Genomic DNA, 17,630 nt, shown 5'->3' on the forward strand with positions numbered 1-17,630 from the left:
CACAACCAAAGAGACCTGATACAGTTTATTCAGCTCTGGTACTGCAGTTTTTTCTCCTCTAGCTGCAAGTGAACTGATTTCAACAGTTATCTGAACACTGCCCCATTTCATCTGGGCCTACCATGAAATTCTGTAAGGAGCCATGTAACCTTGAACAAATCACCATAAAGAATTCATAGGTTCATTGATGGCAATACTTTTTATTAGAAAGAGTAACAAAGTGCTTTCCATAGAATTCACTTAATACAGAGTTTTTAAGAAATATGATTTTTCCTTCTTATATGGACAGTTTTGATGAGGTGATTTTTCAGTGCAAACAGGGTTCTCCAAGATTCTCCTGCACATGGAGTTTCTTCTCTATACACAGTAGTTCAAACATTTATGCATTTGGCAGGTGTGAAATAGTACTGAAGAGTCCATCCTTTAAAAAAATGAGTTTATGTAAAACGCTTTCCATGTCACGCTGACCAACAGAAATTGCATCGTTTGTTGTTCAACACAGATTTAAGGGACATAATTCCTTCATACAGTCCTACACACAGATGCATAAAGGTGCTTTCAGTTCTATCAAGAACAATAACATTTAACAGTATAAATAACATTATCAACTTTTACTATATAGCCAACAGTGAAATTAACTTTTTTTTTTTTAAATTAACCTTATGCTTTTTAGCTAGGGACATCCTTTGAGCACTTGGTGCTTCCTCTGCCTTGCAGCTACATCTGGATGGAATGAAGAACACAAGGCAAGGACTGTTCACCCATTTCCCCTTCGCTTTTGACACACATTTATGATCAGATTTTTTTGGACACATATATGCATTGTTTCACCACATTCCATTTTGCACTCTTTATGTCTGATTCTAACTCAGTCCCCCTTTTTCCTTAACCCCTCTTTCCTTTCCTGCAAATGAGAGGGAGATAACATAGTAATTGCACAAAATTAGGACAGACAATTCAGTACAAGTTCTTATTTATGAGGGAATGTATGAACAGGAGAGTGGTATTTTCCATGCAATACATTATTTTTCTTTTTCCACTTTCAGTCAACCTAACACTATTAGGAGGATTATTTTTTCAGGTTTTTAAAAATGAAAAACTTCCATAAAGGACAAGACATAGCAAGTTACCCTTAAGAGAAACCACACAAGACATTCACTATACACAATCTCAGTCCAAAAGCTACTTTTCCCTGGAGTACATGTATAACATGAACAGCGAATGACCAACTGAAATGAATTCATGAGTGCAACAGTCACAGTTATGCATATACTAAAAGGTTACACACATATAAACAACGTCCTCACTGAAGTTGTCGGTCACACTCATGATTCACCATTCCCCATTCCAAATGTACAGAGCAAGATCACCACCTCAAGGAAACACCACATGCCATCTCACAGCACAGCCTCTATACACAAGCGTACTACTGCAACAAGAGTATCACAGAGACACTTTTTCCTACAGGATGAAAGGAATTAGATGAGACCCTCTGAACAGTAACTGGATTGTGGGAAGAAAGTAAGAATATTTTTTTTTTTTTACTTTTAACAACAGGATGCTTTTGTAGTACAGCCCTTACACAGGAGAAGAATACACATAAACCCACCATTCTATTTATACAAATTACGCAGAGGTATAAACAGATGTTCTGCTTCTAGGGGACTTGAAACAAACCCAAAGTTTACCCCTAGGCACTTTAGAGTACAGAGCTCCTGCCTCTGAGTTCAGCCTGTACTTGCTATTTGCTTTGGGTCTTCCAGATGCGAACAACAAATCCCCGCATCCAGAAACACCTTCTGTTGTCCAACATTTCCCTGCTACAAGTGTAACTATTTAACTAGGTGCCAATCAACACGGATTGCCATCTGACAACAGAGCTGGGGCCTCAGCCCCACTTCCCTGCAGTCCTGACGGTTCAGCAAAGCCTCTCAGATCCACAGTCAGGGTCATCTGAAGATCCAGACAGGCGACCTGGCTCCTCAGAAGGTAACTACATGTTCATTAGAAAAGCACAGAGACATGTCTGCAGATGGCATTTCAGTACATAAAGACTTTAAAGGAGCTGGGCCTTCATGTTTACTGCCCTAAATAACAATTATTTCCCTAACAGGACAGTCCATAAGGACTGGGGCCAGAGGCCCTGGAAATAGAGCCTAGCAGTCAATGTAGTCCATGGAGGCATAAAGCTGGCCTTGAGAATCCAGTTGCAGGACTGGGACCGTACAGAAACTTCCCCTAACTTCAAAAATCTCTGAATGAGACAGCGTTTTCAACTAATTGATTGTTGATCTAATTTATTGTTCTTTAGGAAAAAAGTCACTGCAAAAGTTTAAGTAATTTTCTGTAAATTTCACATCTCCTATTACATTTCTTTAAGTAAATATATAATTTCACTGGACCGTAGATTAAGTCAATTTTGCAATTTAAGTTTCTTAGTAAAAGTAATGTACACCAATTATTAAATTGGTAGCCTATTTAGTAGAAGTAGTAAAGATTCTGTTTCATTTTACTGTTTTTCTTCAAACTTGGAAATATTCAGTACACCCCTGGTGTGGCCCCTGGGGAGTCAGAGTGAATTTTGAACCTACTCTTGAATGTATATACCCTATTCCCTAATTTGTGTGGCCCATGACATACACCTATACATAGGTATTCTTTGTTGCCCAGTGTGGAAATGAATCAGTTAAGACTACTAAACAAAATGACCACCTGGTTTCAACTACATTCTTGCCCTGCATGAGGAAACAGATCTGGTGTGCTGACGTGAGCAAGGCTTTAGCTGATGTGGGCCCACAATGCAAAACCAGGGAAGCGTTAAGAGATCTGGTCTGATATCTGGTTGTTCAGACACTTCACACACCACCCAGAGGAAGCAGACAACATCCTAGCACTGCCGTCTGGAATGGCAACTCTCCAACACTGCAGCTGTAACTACCTACAAACTTCATGAATTATCCAAATATTTATCTTAAGAAGGAGGGCTGGGGGAAAGAGCAAGTACAAAAAATAAAGAAAGAAAAATAGCAGCAGGAGCTGAGTACATTTAAAAAAAAAAGGCAGAGCTGCATTAGACCACTTGGCCAATGTAGGACTGCAATTTCTCCTTAACAACAGCTGAAGCCTTGTGTGAAGTCACTAATATCAGTATAAGAGCATTTTGCTGGTATAGCCTGTTTCTTAGGGGAAAGCTTACTATAAACTATACAAATGAAAGATGCTTTTGTGAATATTTGTCATTGTAGTTTGTTACTAAACCTCCCTTGTGCAGATTCAGCTTTTCAGCAGAACACTAACAAATTATGCAGATTCAGGGAACAAACAGCACATGAGCCTCCCCCAACAGTCAAACAGGACACTCACATAGAGCGTCCTCTTAAAATCAGACAGGAAATTTTCACTATACAAAGCAAGAAGATGGGGAGACAGGAGTGGACAACAAAAAGCCAGTGTTTGGGCTAAGGCCCCAAGAGTGCAGAAAACAGTACATTTGACACCATTATATTACAAACATCTCCTTTCCCCACCTCCCCCATGCCCCCCAAAGATGTAAAAGGGCACTGCTGATTTGGCTTAAAATGCATAATTTTAATGCATTAAAAATGCACCTCAAAGGTTGGAATTTCAGCAATTTGAAGCATTGCAGCTTTTGATATGCCGCCCATTTACTTTAAACACATAAATCCACTGACATAGTGATGGTGTAGAAATACATAATCTGAACAGTATCTATATAAAATTTTACTGTTGTACATAAATAATGACAAGGCACAGAACAGCAACCAGTCCAAGAGCTTGTAGGCCAAGAAACCAGAGCATAACCCAGAAGAATATAATTATTACAGGTTCTACTATCCGTTCTCCAAAGTACATCCTTGTGAAGCCTATTCTGATAAGGCTTTTGTTTAGTTCGCCAAAGAGAGTCCCCATCTTTTTATAGTCATCTATTACAGGTTCTGTGGTGTGGTTCCTTTGCTCTTGCTGGACCTGTGGACAGAAGACAAAATAAGGAAATATGTTGTACAATCTTATTACTGTCATTATGAACAATTCTCATCTACTTCTGTTTGAATGCATAAAACTAAGATACACATGCAATAAATTTATTCCTTAAATCAAGATACTGAAAATGCTATGTAGCTTGTGACTTTGGCACAATGTTAACGATGTCACTTTTCCAAACCCGGGACACTAAAGTACTGCTACAAACATAGGATAGCCTGTCTCCCCTCCAGACACCAGTCTTGAGGGGTAAAGCTCTCCTGCAGGTCACACATCTTACCTGTCTGTGCAACCTGTCTGTGGTTGTCAGGACAAACAAAATGGAATGAGATGCCAGTAATTTCAGGGAGGGGATTTAGTTGAAGTAGATTTGTTATAAATTATTTCCAGAACATCTTCAGAACCACAAGAATGATACAAAACTATGAAACATGAACTATGAAGTATTTCACACCAAAGCACAAGGGAACTGAAGGGCTACCAGCACTGCTGAAAGAAGGGCATGGGACTCAACTAGCAAGGTGACAAACATCTATCCCAATGTTGACATAAGAAGCCATGCAAGTCAGGCAAAGGAAGACAGACCAAAGGCCTGCACAGATGCAAAGCAGTGGTACAAAAAAGCAAAGGGGAGGGGAAATAAGTGCTGGATTTTTTGCGAAGTGAAAAGTGGTAGAGCAAATGCATAGGAAGGCAGAAGACCATCTTTAGATGAAGATATCACAGAGTTAAATATCACTCTTCAGAAAACATGAATGTTTCAACATGTAAATTGCAACTAGATAAGAGGTTGAGATCTCTCATTTCCCAGTGTCCAGAGATCCTTTGCACAAAACCTTATTGTCTTGTGTTTGCGTATGACAGGACGAACATGCTTTAAAGATGATGAACATAAGTCTCCTAATGCTTCCATTAGGCAGCAATGAAAGCACATGAAGAAGGTACTCATGAATATTTCAGTCAACTGATCAATGGGTCCTACAAATTGCCTGCAAACTCTATGGGCAATTAGCCTACTCCCAGATTCAAAGCAAACATGTTCTGTCTTCAAGGATGAAAGTTATTCTGCAGACATCCCTTGTTACATGGCATGGCCTTGATAGAGAAATAGAAATTCCCTCCCACACGAGTGCCAGGCTCTCCATTAGAGAGCAAGTAACAAAGTGAATTCCCATTCCCACAGAAGAACATCCAGCAAAGACCAGGAAGACTACTGTTTTTCTAGGCCAGACTTTAGGCTGTGATGCAGAACCTGCCTGCTGAGTGAAGGCTGGGTAAAGCTCCACAGCTGCTACTGAAAAAAACCCCCAACAAAACCCCAACAGTCCCTCAGCTAAGAGTGCTTGGATATTTTTTTATTTGCTTATCCATAAAGAGTCTGGTTTAAGCTTCAGTACAGAATCCCAGAAAGGGAGGGGTGCAGGAAGCCTAAATAGTAACGTGTTCATAACTAATTCATAACTAACATTGTGTTCACTCTTTCTGCGGTTCTACACAAGAGCCTGAGTGTGAACTGCAGGACTGGAGGTTACGTACAGCCAGACACCCCCTCATCTCCTTTCAGTCTGCTTCTCAAACCCAGATCATTTTCTCCTCCTTACTGGGTGTGGAAACTCCAGTTTTCAGCATTTTGGCTTTAACTGTGCTTTATTTAATTCAAATAAATGTTGATTCATTGTTAATTCCAGTGTTTCAAGATTAGTCTCTTCCGGAAAGGCAGAGCCTCTTGTGAGCTCCTGCAGACTAGGCAGGGCTGGGAACACAATGTTACTACAGGAACTCTCATCTCTCCATTCCCAAAAAGCACCGAGAGCCAAACAAACTAAGTGGTATATTGATCACAACAACTAGGGAAAAGAGAAAGGATGTGCCAGGAAGGGAAAATATATTTATTTGCATCTTGCATGCAGAGACCAGAGGGAGCATATGCCTGTGGGACGAGGGCAGAGGGAATCAGAGCACAGCTCCCAGCTCGTGTCAAGTTGTGCAGAGATCACTTCTGAGAGAAACAGTCTGCAGGAGAAATCACTACATTTTCTAGCAAAGTAGCCAGTGAGAGGGAAAACAAACGCATCACTTCCTTGCCTCTGGATTGTTAGTGGTACTAACAAAGGCTCCTGGGAGCCTTTGCAAAGAGCAAGCCCAGTGCAGCACTGGCCAGGAGGCCACCAGCAGGAATGTGTCTGCGAGCTCCTCTGCAAGCTCCGTCTCACCGGGCTAAGCATGATTAACTCTACGTGACCACACTGACAACATCTCTCCTGGTACAAGGCAACTGTAGGGCATGGGATTTCACTTGCAGCCCCTCCTGCTTTGATAAGGTAACAGCAAGGAGTTGCACGCGGTCTATTAAGCAGGGTACAGAGTGAATTCCACCTCACTTAGGCAGTCCAGGTCTTTTTGATTTTTTATTTACCTCACCCTTGCCTTCTCAAACAAGGGTAGATTCATTAATTCCTAAAGCGATTACGCAAAGGCAGCTTCCAGGTGCAGAGACTGACAAGTACGTGTTTAATTACAGAACAAGTGTCAAATTTTCCAAATATTTTCAATAGCTTACAAAACCTTTCAAAATTATCATGGAGATTCTCAAGACTTCAAAGTCTGCTTCAGTTAATTCAGGCTGAATACATCTTGCTTCAAGCAACTCAGCAAAATGCAAGCGAAGCTGAAAACATGATCAGCCATGAAACACTGATGGCATGTTCTTCTTTACTATTGCATAATAATTTACATGCTGAGCAAATACCTTTCTTCTGAGGTGTAGCCAAAATAGAGCTATTAGGGCAAATACTCCAGATCACTAAAGATTGCTAAATAAGCTTAACACTGCAGCTAGAATTTTTCTCACTAATTTTCAGGGGAACAGTAAAATGGCACGCAATCCCATATATGTGCCAGTAGCTCTCAAACCGTAGCCTCAGAACCAAATACTTTTTTTTTTCCAAAAGTACTTTTCTAAACATTTTTAGAAATTGGCCTTCTTTAGCAAACACATAGTTCCCAGCTGACTCTTAATTTTTACAGAACTATTTTCACAGGGCTATTTTCATACTAAATCTTGCTGAATCAGCCCGGAGCCAGACAGACACTACCATAAAGAAAAAATGCTGAGAGAGAAATGTACCCATTCCGAGCAACTGCACCCCCCCGCCCCTACAAAACAAAACTTCCTCATTTAAAAGCACAAGAAGTTTCTGTTTCAAAGTTGCTAGTTTTAAAAATCAACAACCCAACCCTGGCTTCATAACTTTTAAGAATCATTTCTGTGAGGAAATTTCTGTGCCTGAGACTAGCCCCAGAGAAAGCATGCTTTTTCCAGGCGTTCCCAGCAGCTCTTCTCCTTATAGCTAATGTGCTTTGCAGGGGACACCTCCAGACTTCATCTGCCACAATGCAGGAGGAAATGCAAGAGAGAGACACTTCAACTGCACTTGTTTGCCTTTCCTCACTCTTTGAACACAGGAGCGACAAAGAAATGCAAAGGGACTGGGGAACAAAAGTGCAGTCAGAAACATAGATGGATATAGATTAATGCATGCCCAAAATATTTCCTGAAAAGAGGCACAGCAGTCCTGTCTCCCCAACTTCTCTCTCCTCCTTCCTCCAGTTGGCTGAAAGACACTTAATACACACATATGGTATTATTCCTGAAGGATGAAGGAGAATGGGGCTTTCCTGAGCGAATAAATCTAAATCAGAATGTATTAGAAATGCTGATTGCATTTGTTTCCTAACCTAATGTTTCTTATCAAATTACTGTAATTAATTACTTCTTACTGTAATTTAAATAAATTTTACATCAAAGATTTTATTTTAGACTTACTGGGATCACCTAGTCTGAATCTACCCTCTGCCAGTTTGAAGTCATTCCCCCTAGTCCTATCCCTACATGCCCTTGTAAAAAGTCCCTCTCCAAATCTCTTGTAGCCTCCCTTAGGTACTGGAAGATGCTGTAAGGTCTCTCTGGAGCCTTCTCTTCTCCAGGCTGAACAGCCCCAGCTCTCTCAGCCTGTCTTCACGGGAGAGGTGCTCCAGCCCTCGAAGCATCTTCATGGTCCTCCTCTGGACTCACTCCAGCAGGTCATGTCTTTCCTGTGCTGGGGGCTCCAGAGCTGGATGCAGTACTCCATACTCAATTTCATATTTGGTTTCTGTTTTTTTACTTTACTTAAAAACAGAGTTAGCATATGGAACAGAAGGGGAAGAATCTGATCTGCCCTACTGCTTAGCATACACAATGTCCTTTGCAAGCCTGCTGGTACACAAAGGTGCCCATCAAGCACCCCATTTCCTCTTGTCTTTTCAGATATTTGGTATTATAAAATTTCCCTCCATATTCGAAATGGCACATTTTCATCAGCAAAGCCATTGTCTGCTGTCTTCCACTGTTTACTGGCAGAAAGTCAGAACTTGAAGGTCCAAACTTCAAAAAACTTTTATACAGGAACCTGGTAACTAAATTTTCCCAGTTGTTATGGCCAAATGGCTTAGGGGCTTTGATACTTTAGGGAGAACTATAACGTGCCCTCTCAGATTTGATGCAGGATGCCATAAAATCACCTTCTTTTCAGAATTAAACTCTATAAGGGTGTCAGAGAGGAGATACTAAGCCCAAGTTCTGCCTCCTTCCAGCACAGCTGATGTTCCTACATCCCTGAAGTGCTTCTGAAAAAATCCCCCATGTAACTGAATGTTTTCCTTGACTAGCTGTAAAACAATAGAGAAGGTAAAGTCAACCCATCCTGCTGAACCCAACTAACATCCGGTTGTGGCTTTACCAGTTATGTTTGTCATCAACACAACACACAAAATTCCCTGTGTTCTGACCACTAACTACCCTTGCTTATGGCAAACTTCCACCACATTCACTCAAACTCACTGCTTCCCAAATTCAGGAAAGCACATGGTATGTCACGAGCAGAGGCCACTTCACACCAGTCTGACAGGAGGATCCTTTACTTGCTTATTCCCTTCCTATCAAGGGGTGTTTTGATCATGCAGAGACACATGAGATCCCATTGGAACATCGTCCCCCTGGAAAGAAGCCATCTTTGCAAGGAGTCATATGCTACTCAGTGGGAGACAAGGATAAAGTTAGGCACTGAACTTTTCACAATGGCTTAAGACTGATCCCTGTCTGCATCTCCTAAGTGTAATGTAGCCAGTGCAAGGTCTTTTCCTCTCTAATTGCTGAGAGCACACAGTTCCAGCCTCAGACCATTTGCAGATCACACCAAGACAAGTAAGTCTGCCCAGCTCTTGGAGGATGCAGAACACAAATGGATCTGAAGGGGACAAAGAGCCTCACTTGGGAAGTTATTTTCCCATGGCTAGTCAAAAAGAGCATGGTAGCCCAGATTTAGCATTTATTTTTTTCTGCTGGGAAGACTGAATAGCTGTAAAGTAACCACAAGGAGTCTCAGTCCTGTAACCTCATCACTGCACTAGCTGTGGGGAGAACAGGTCTGGTTATGGTCTTTCGGGTATTTCACCTGATGAAGCAGCACCTTGGTCCACAGTATTCCACACTCAGCCTAAGGATCTTGTGATGGCATGTTTAGTTTGGGATTTTTTTGTGTGTGTGGAAAAAAAACCCCAAGTAACTGATTTGAGTGAAATAATTGGATAAAGTTCAACTGCCTTTGTTCTGTGGGAGGAAGTAGATGAACATAAGAAACCTGCGCCACTTGAAGATTCAGGATATTTAGTTGGAAAAAGAAAATAAAAATCCATTCAACCACTCTGAAGGTATAAGATCCATCAAACCAAACCAAATAGCATTCTTCTATTTTTCATGACTAATGAATTGAAGAAACCTCAACAACCTTCTCTTGCTCAGACAACTTGAAAAATTCCCACCCCACACTCAACAATAGCCCCAAACTGAGTAGAAGTTCATCATTTTCTCTTTTCTTGCATCATCTGCCTGAAACAGGATTAGACAAATGTGAACTCCAACCATGGAGGAGAAACGTCCAATGGATTGGGAAAATAACTACTCTCCACGTAAAAACTTATTATTTTACAGTCAAAAAAGTGCTGCTGGGGAAAGAAGGTAAAGAGAGAGGACACAAAGGTATATACAATATCCATCTTCCAACACAAAAAAGCAGCAGCATCTCCAAATTGTTTGACGTGCCTCAGATCACAATTCATCACATGTACAGTTATAAAAGAAAGAAAAAGGAATGGCACATTTAAGAGACTTATTTCCACATTAGATAGAAAAGAAACCTCTTTTGAGTTTTGTAGTAAACGTGTTTAACATCATCTAAATGAAATGTTAAGAAAAAAACACAATAAAGAAAACACGGGGATATCACATTTACATACCCACATGCACATTTCACCTTTTTTCTTCAAATAAAAAGTTTCCTCTGCACGATTTAACTGCTCACTATCTATTTTACACCAGTTGTGGTTATTTTTACTCCAGGGAACAGGTGGTGTGTCTGCTAGCTGAAGCCCACAGACACTTAAATGTCAAAAAAGCCAGTGAGATATGACTTAACGGACATGCTAACTTACTGAAAAATACTTGTATATTTTTGAAAGCTGGGACATTAATGTTCAGAAGCGAGTGCATCACAGAGTCATCTGTTTTTAGAGGATGCAAACTAAAACTGAAAGCACTTTAGGACCAATCTTAAGGAAAATACGAGACGAAAGTGACCAGATGACAGAGACCAGGATGGAAGAAACCACAAGCTCCCTCCCCTCCAAAATAAAGAGACCAAGTTCTGCTGGGTGCAGATGGGGATACATATCAGCCAACACACAGCTACAAGTATTTGACAGTTGAATAACCAGCCATTTTAGTCCTGGAGGAACGAATCAATCGGTACTAAAATCTTGCTGGTACTCAGCCATCTGACTGTCCAGTGTATTGCCATGGACAGGCTTTGGAGATTCGCAGTCAACAGCAAATTCCCAGGTCATAGCCTCCTCTTTCTCCAAACCACCACCTCATCCCATCGCAGGGCACCAGCACAAAACCCTGCCAACGCACTGGTTGGGTGGGTGCAGGCTTTCTGCCTCCTACTCCTCCACATATGCAAAAGAGACAGTTTCATTACTAGTAACACCTGGCATGTGTTCAGGATTTCACCCTGCTTTCCTACACTTAAAAGGTATCCTATGTTCAATTAAAAGAAAGTGAAATTTGCCCAAGAAGGGCAAATAATTTTATTGGAAAAGTTTCTGATTTTCTTCCTCTTCTACTACAGCAAGAAAAAAAATGGTATCCCTTTGTATCCTTTGCTAGCATGAAACTAACAATTAGTATTTAACCTTGGAAATGTAAGCAGTAAAAAGATCTTGATATTCAGCCAACAGACTATTAAGACAACAAAATCAATTTCAACTGTCTGGAGGAAAAACCCAACAAACAAGGTTCATTTCTCTGGGCTAATTTTAATCTGATATTTAAGTATGAAAAGATTAATAGATTAGGAAATGAGAAAAAACCCCATACTTCCAAATGAAAAACAAGATAGAAAAAACCTAAGTTTAACTTGTTCCTCTGAGAAAAAGAAGCAAATGCAAGAAAAGTAGCAAAAAATCTTTATACCAAAGCACTGTACAGCAGCTACCAATAAAAGTGACATACTTTGAAGAAGTTTAAATAGAAAGATTCCAAACCGAAGATTGGGTTAACATTCATTTTACAGCAGGAATCTAGACATCATTTATAAAATTGAGACAAGATGTTTCTATAGAAACAAGCAATAACATAAGAAAAGCAACAGCATTGGATTCCCTTTAGTCAGCCCTCACAGCAACTCTAGAATCAACAGTTACTGGAACAAACTTCAAAATACCAGGAGAGGTTTTGTGCACAGGAGATGAAAAGGCTTTTCCAGATACTTAACTTGTGCATGGGTGGAGCAGAGATGGCTTCAAGAGGGACAGAGGCTTCTCTTGATAAACACAAAAAGAACTGTTGGAGTCCCATAATTTTGGGAGTAAATTTCCCCACTCATACAGCACCAGATAAGAAAGTGTAAAGATGGGAACCTAGCACAGGAGGGTTGTGGGAAAGGAAACCTGCCTGCCTCCATGTTAAGATCTACTGTCTCTCTTCTCCATTTTTGGGTGCTGTTTATGCTCCTCCTTATGCTCCTACTACTGTCCCTGTAACTTGATCCCATTCATGCTGCAATTTTACATAGAGACTAGATCAAATGCAGTATCTAATTCATCTTTTCCTTACACCTGCTAGGATTTTGTTTATCAGGGTTCCCCCACTAAAACTGGTCAGCTTGACCCAGCAAAAGGCTTTCAATCTCTGTATATTCAGCATGGTTTCAATGCACTGGTTTGCTAAAATGAAACAGTTGTTAATTTTGTCTTTTAAAGAAAGGATTTCTATTTGCTTCTATCTCCAGAATACTTTTTTCTTTAAGAAAATGGGATCTTCACATCATTCAAGCAGAGCATGTTATCCTGCTTACTAAAGGTGCTACAGCTTTGTTTGAAATGTTGGATTTTTTTTCTTCAAATGCTGTCAAGCCTCAGAAAACCCACTAATGCTTCTTAGAAAGTTACTATCACCTATTATTTCGTAGATATGAACCTCTGCAGCAGACTTAAATTATTTGTAGAGCCTGAACAAATTTGGGATTAAGCCTTCCCTGTCAGGTATGACTATTTTCGGAAACAAATCCCAAATGACAAGCAGGAAAAAACTTCTATTTTCAGATTATCTCATTGTAGAATAAATCAGGAATAGGTTTCTAGCCTTAGGCATCACAGTTTCCACATATACAAGTGCACTTCAAAACATTCTTGGCCGCTTCTGATTTATGACAAACTATACCATTCTGTGCAACACAGCATACATCCATTCTACAGTCTGATGAACAATTACGCATTTACACAAAGGATACCACAAATGTGTTGATATTAGTTAAGACACCCAAACCTCCTCAACATAATTCTCAACAGGAAACACCCAAGCCCTTTTGTTATAGCACCTTAAATCTGATGTAATCTATTAGAAGATAAAATACTCCACTTACAGAGATAAAACACTGTTAAAAATAATAATAAAACATACCAAAGGGTTACAAACTCATGTTAATGAAAAGGTGATCATCTAAGCTAATTTAATCTACTTTCGAATACATGTATCACATATTAACTCTGCACTTAGACATTTTCTAGAAGCACTGGGTTTACACTTTAACAGCACTTTGGATTCTATGTATGCAAATCCAGTGTGAGGTGGAGATCCCAACCTCACTGAAGCAACTGGGGATTTTGCCATTGCCTTCAACTTTGATTATGAGAAACTAAATCCCATTACTTCCCAGACAGACAGTTTTCAGTCCTGAAGGAAGCCGCAGTGCCACAGCTTTCAGGAACTCTGCTGTGACACAGTTTGGCTTCAAATTGCCTATGGACAGAGCAGGTGCTGTGTCTGCCGCTAACACCACCTCATCCCTTGCTGTATGGCATGTGCAAGATGCAGAAGACACAAATGCAGGAGTTTTGCATCACCTTTTATTATTACAACACACACTTTTCTATTCTTATTTCATGGTTTAATTTATAGGTGTTGATGAGATTTAGACTGCACTAATGTGACAGTGGCTAACCTATTTTAGAAAGTGGGTTAGGGAAGGAGATTTGATCCTTATCTGTAGCGATGTTGAGAATACAGGACAATGTGTGTGTCTGACTAATAACTATCAACAGTTAGGAAAAAATTGTGAACTTGCAGGGCGAAGCAGCAACCACAGCTTCAGGAACAGCTAAATCTTTTGGTGCTTTCATGTACCACTTGTGAAGCTCAGCAGTACAATAAAGGAGAGGTGGAAGAAACTACCCAGGTTCTGCAGTGCTTTGAAGACTACAGTAAGCGTAATTATTTTCATCTTTGCATGCAAACCTACAAAGGATATTAATCAAATTAGCATCCAGTTCAGCTCTCAAGTCTCATCACTGAAGTAATGCTAGTCTATTCCAATAATGAATTCCAAAGGCTATGTATAAAATTTAGTTACATATCCTCCTATTTTTTTTAAAAACGTGCCTGTCAGTAATTTCACTAAGCATGTCCTTGCTGACACAATAATAAGCTTCAATAAAAAATTAAACCCAGAGGGTTGGGCATTAAATAAGTAGACATTTCCTACAGAGTACTCTCTCTTAGAAAATATTACAGGGTGTATACATTATTATTTAGTCCTGCTTGTCAGGAAGGTATTCTTTTAGCATTATGCTACAAGATATGATCTTACACAAACTGAGCTTATTTTGCAGGAAATGGGAAAAACAAATCATACCCAGGTTTCTAGCCTCAGATCCTCACCTAAAAAATCCTCTCAAATAAGGCCAAAGGATTTGCTCTCATGCAGGCTTTACTTCACACCAGCTGAGAAGTAAGAATTCACAGCACCATCAGAGCAGATTTTGACTCCTTTCTTTTGCACTGCACATACCACTAAGGTGGCGCACGCATTTATACTTCAGGAGAGAATGTGAAACAGGAAAACATGAGCTGAGGACCAGAGTCTGTTAACAGTGCAAACACCCTCAGCAAACACAGCGACAGTGCTGGGCCTCCATGAGGTACTCTAGTAAGGACTCAGCCTGGAAACAGGATTCCTGCCTGCTGGAACAGCAGTGTTCAGCAACAGCCCTTCCATGAGAGCAAAAAAGGGCAGGGGCTACTGATTATTTTGAGAGAAATATCAACACATTCACGAAAGCAAAAGAAGTACAGCACGTGACTAGCCTTGGTGACACAGGAGACCTCCAAGTCTAGCTACATGTCTGTTCTTCTCTTGAACAAGAGAATCTGGGACTTTCTGTCAAAGTCTGCAGCAAGTGAACGTGCCACCAACTCCTCACCTAGCTTTGGTCTTCCCCACACATAAAAATAAAATACTCCGATTTATTTATCAAATTATGATTATTTTTTACTGCTATTTTATACAACATTCACATTTTCTATGCATATTAAATAAAGGCAACTCATATTCCTTATTTCTAACTCTAGTTTATTATTTGCCCAGCTGCTGGCACCTCAGTATGCAGAAAAACTACTCCATGCTACAACAGTGAAATATTTCCAGTAAACAGGAAGGATTTTCTCCTCCTTCCTTATGGCCTATTTAAAATTTCTGCCTTGGTATCCTATTATTATGCCCCAACTTGTCAGAAAGGGCCAGGATCACTACCTGTGTCTGAGAAAAGCCAATAGAGAGTTTCTCAACCACGTGTGCCTGTGTTCAACCAAGCAGTACCTTTACACCAACTTCATTTTAAAATGTGTTTAGGGAATGTTGGAAGGCAGTTCTTCAGCATGCACCATCCCCTAGAAACACCACCACACCGGTCACTAAGAAGCAGTGGTAACCTGCAGGGAGCAATCTCCTCAGTAAAGAGTTACAACCAGTTTGAGAGAAAGAACAGATGAGATGATCTGATGCAACTTTTTAACGTCTTTTTCCAGGGAAGACAGCAACAAGAACCAGCAAGTATTCCTGACTCCTGTGATATCCTGCAGGAGGGCTTAAGGACACAGAGACGAGCACTGCTGAACCTCTCTTGGGTGAGTCTGTCCTTATGCTACATTCAGGTATGTGCCCTGCTCTGCACTATTTTTCTAGGGAAAGGGACAAGAAGATGCACTGACTTACGTAAATGGTGACCCAGCGAATTCTCAAGTACCAGCATATTTCAGTGGCCCACTTCTAGATGTAATGTCTGGCAAGTACTACCAGAATCTTCCAAATATTAAGCTATTTTATCTGTGAAAGGGCTCACTCATGGTTAAGTGGAGAGCATCTTATAAGAATCTTCAACAAAAAACGTTCTTCTTTTCTTTAAATAAAACATCTCTAAAGGTGCATTTAGAGCACCGCCTTTGTCTAAACACCGGGACGATGCTGTCTGCAAAACAAAGGGTGCATGGAAAGCCAGTTTACAGTTAACAATAGGGAAGAGGTCCTTTAATTCCCTAAGCAAAAAACCCACTTCCATGCAATAAAGACATAAATCCTGAAGAAAGCAGACAAAAAACAACAAACCAACCAACCAAAAACCCCACAAACAAACAAAAAAAGAGTTGGTGGTTTCCTCCAATTACGATTTATTAAATTTCCGAAGCAATAAAGAGACTAAAAGCTTAAAATATTCAAGTGAAGGAACACAAGAGCTAAACTACTGGGGAATTCCGGGGATGACAAGAGCACCCCGGTTATTTCCAGCGAGAACACGTGGATGCCGTGCGGGAACCATCTGCTCCCACCTTCTCCCAGCCCAACTAAGCGTCCCGGAGGGAAGAAGGAGGTTCAGGCGGGCCCACCGGGGGGATCCTCCAGCATCACGCGTGGGCAGCCCCACGCAGCTCGGCCGGGTTGCATAAGCCCCGCCGCAATGGAGCGTTACCCGGGAGCGATCCACCCGCGTGGGCTGCACCGGGAACGCCACGGGAGAGGAACCAAGAGGCGTTCACAGGTTCCCGCTGCCCGACGGTGGGGCAGCCCCGGGGCCGCCCTCCCAGCCCCCTCGCCGGCTGACACCCACCTGCTCCTCCGGGCGCCGCCGGTGCCGGGCGGCCGCCGCCCCCGCTTCCCGCTCGCATTCCCCGGGCGGCGGCGGTGGTGGCGGCGGCAGCAGCTCCGCCGCCGAGCCCATGGCTCCTCCGGCCGAGCGCAGCCCGCGCTCCCGCCGCTGCCGGGGCGGGACGGGGCCGTCACGGGGCGCGGGGAGCGGCGGGAGGGCGGCGCCGCGGGGAGCGAGGGGCGGCCCCTGGCACGGCCCCGCGCCGGGACTGGGGGGGCCCGGGGCGGGGAACCTCCTGCTGCCGGGTCCCGAGTGCGACCAGAGAGCTGCTTGCTGCTAGTTCAAGCAAAAAAACACAAACCCTACCGAAACCTAAACACCCACTTTCCCAAGCTTTTGTTAAAACCAGGAAGCGCCAGGTGTTAATAAAGCGTTAATTTTAGCACCACTCCCTGTTGGTATGTCCCTGGGGAGGAACGGCTGCCTCTTGGCAGTGTGAGATGTGGCATTTGCTATTCCTCCCTCGGGAAAGAGGAAACACTGGCCTCGCTCTTCCAAAGGTCTCTGGATCAGGTCCTCTTTCTTTAGAAGGAACTAATACACACCAGGAAGAGGGAAACGCAACAGCTAACCCAGAAGAGAAGATTTGGTGTATTGAGGATTAGATTTAGATTAGGGGATGTTTAGATTGGATATTAGGAAAAAATTCGTCACTGAAAGGGTGGTCAGGCATTGAAACGGGCTGCTCAGGAAAGTGGTGGAATCACCGTCCCTGGAGGTAATTAAAAGATGCATAGATGCGGCACTTGGGGACACAGTTTAGTGGTGAACTTGGCAGTGCTGAGTTAACGGACTCGATGGTTTTAAAGATCTTTTCCAATCTAAATGATCCTCTGATTCTACATCAATGAAGTTCCACTGCACAGGGGTGTACTCAGTTCTCGCTCCAAGCACGACTGTACCTCTGTAGAGAGGCCTCACTCCCGCCAGCCCCGCACACCTTATCCATGCTGTCCACCCCAGCACAGCACAGGAAGGATGGAGCCTGAAAGTGCAGCTGGATCTCAGTGCATGGCATTCCCAAACTCTGGTGGGACCGCTGTCATCAC

The 17,630-nt window shown here is 42.0% G+C and overlaps 1 protein-coding gene across 1 annotated transcript; it reads right to left on the reverse strand.

The window, feature by feature from the left end:
* Positions 1–180: 180 nt before the first annotated feature.
* FAM241A (family with sequence similarity 241 member A) lies at positions 181–16,660 on the reverse strand. Its single transcript, XM_027677028.1, has 2 exons — positions 16,543–16,660; positions 181–3,987 (listed from the first exon to the last, which is right to left on the reverse strand). Exons 1-2 carry the CDS (start codon positions 16,651–16,653, stop codon positions 3,742–3,744), a joined length of 357 nt encoding a protein of 118 aa, XP_027532829.1. The 5' UTR covers positions 16,654–16,660; the 3' UTR covers positions 181–3,741.
* Positions 16,661–17,630: the final 970 nt, after the last annotated feature.

Source organism: Neopelma chrysocephalum, unplaced genomic scaffold, assembly GCF_003984885.1.
Source record: "Neopelma chrysocephalum unplaced genomic scaffold, ASM398488v2 Primary Assembly neopelma1_42b, whole genome shotgun sequence".
NCBI lineage: Eukaryota > Metazoa > Chordata > Aves > Passeriformes > Pipridae > Neopelma > Neopelma chrysocephalum.

Bases quoted from the DNA above. Each gene is read 5' to 3' on its own strand.
- FAM241A (XM_027677028.1), bottom strand. From the start codon at position 16,653: ATGGGCTCGGCGGCGGAGCTGCTGCCGCCGCCACCACCGCCGCCGCCC. The intron at 3,988-16,542 runs GTGGGTGTCAGC...TTCTGTCCACAG, and splicing joins GGCGGCGCCCGGAGGAGCAG to GTCCAGCAAGAGCAAAGGAA.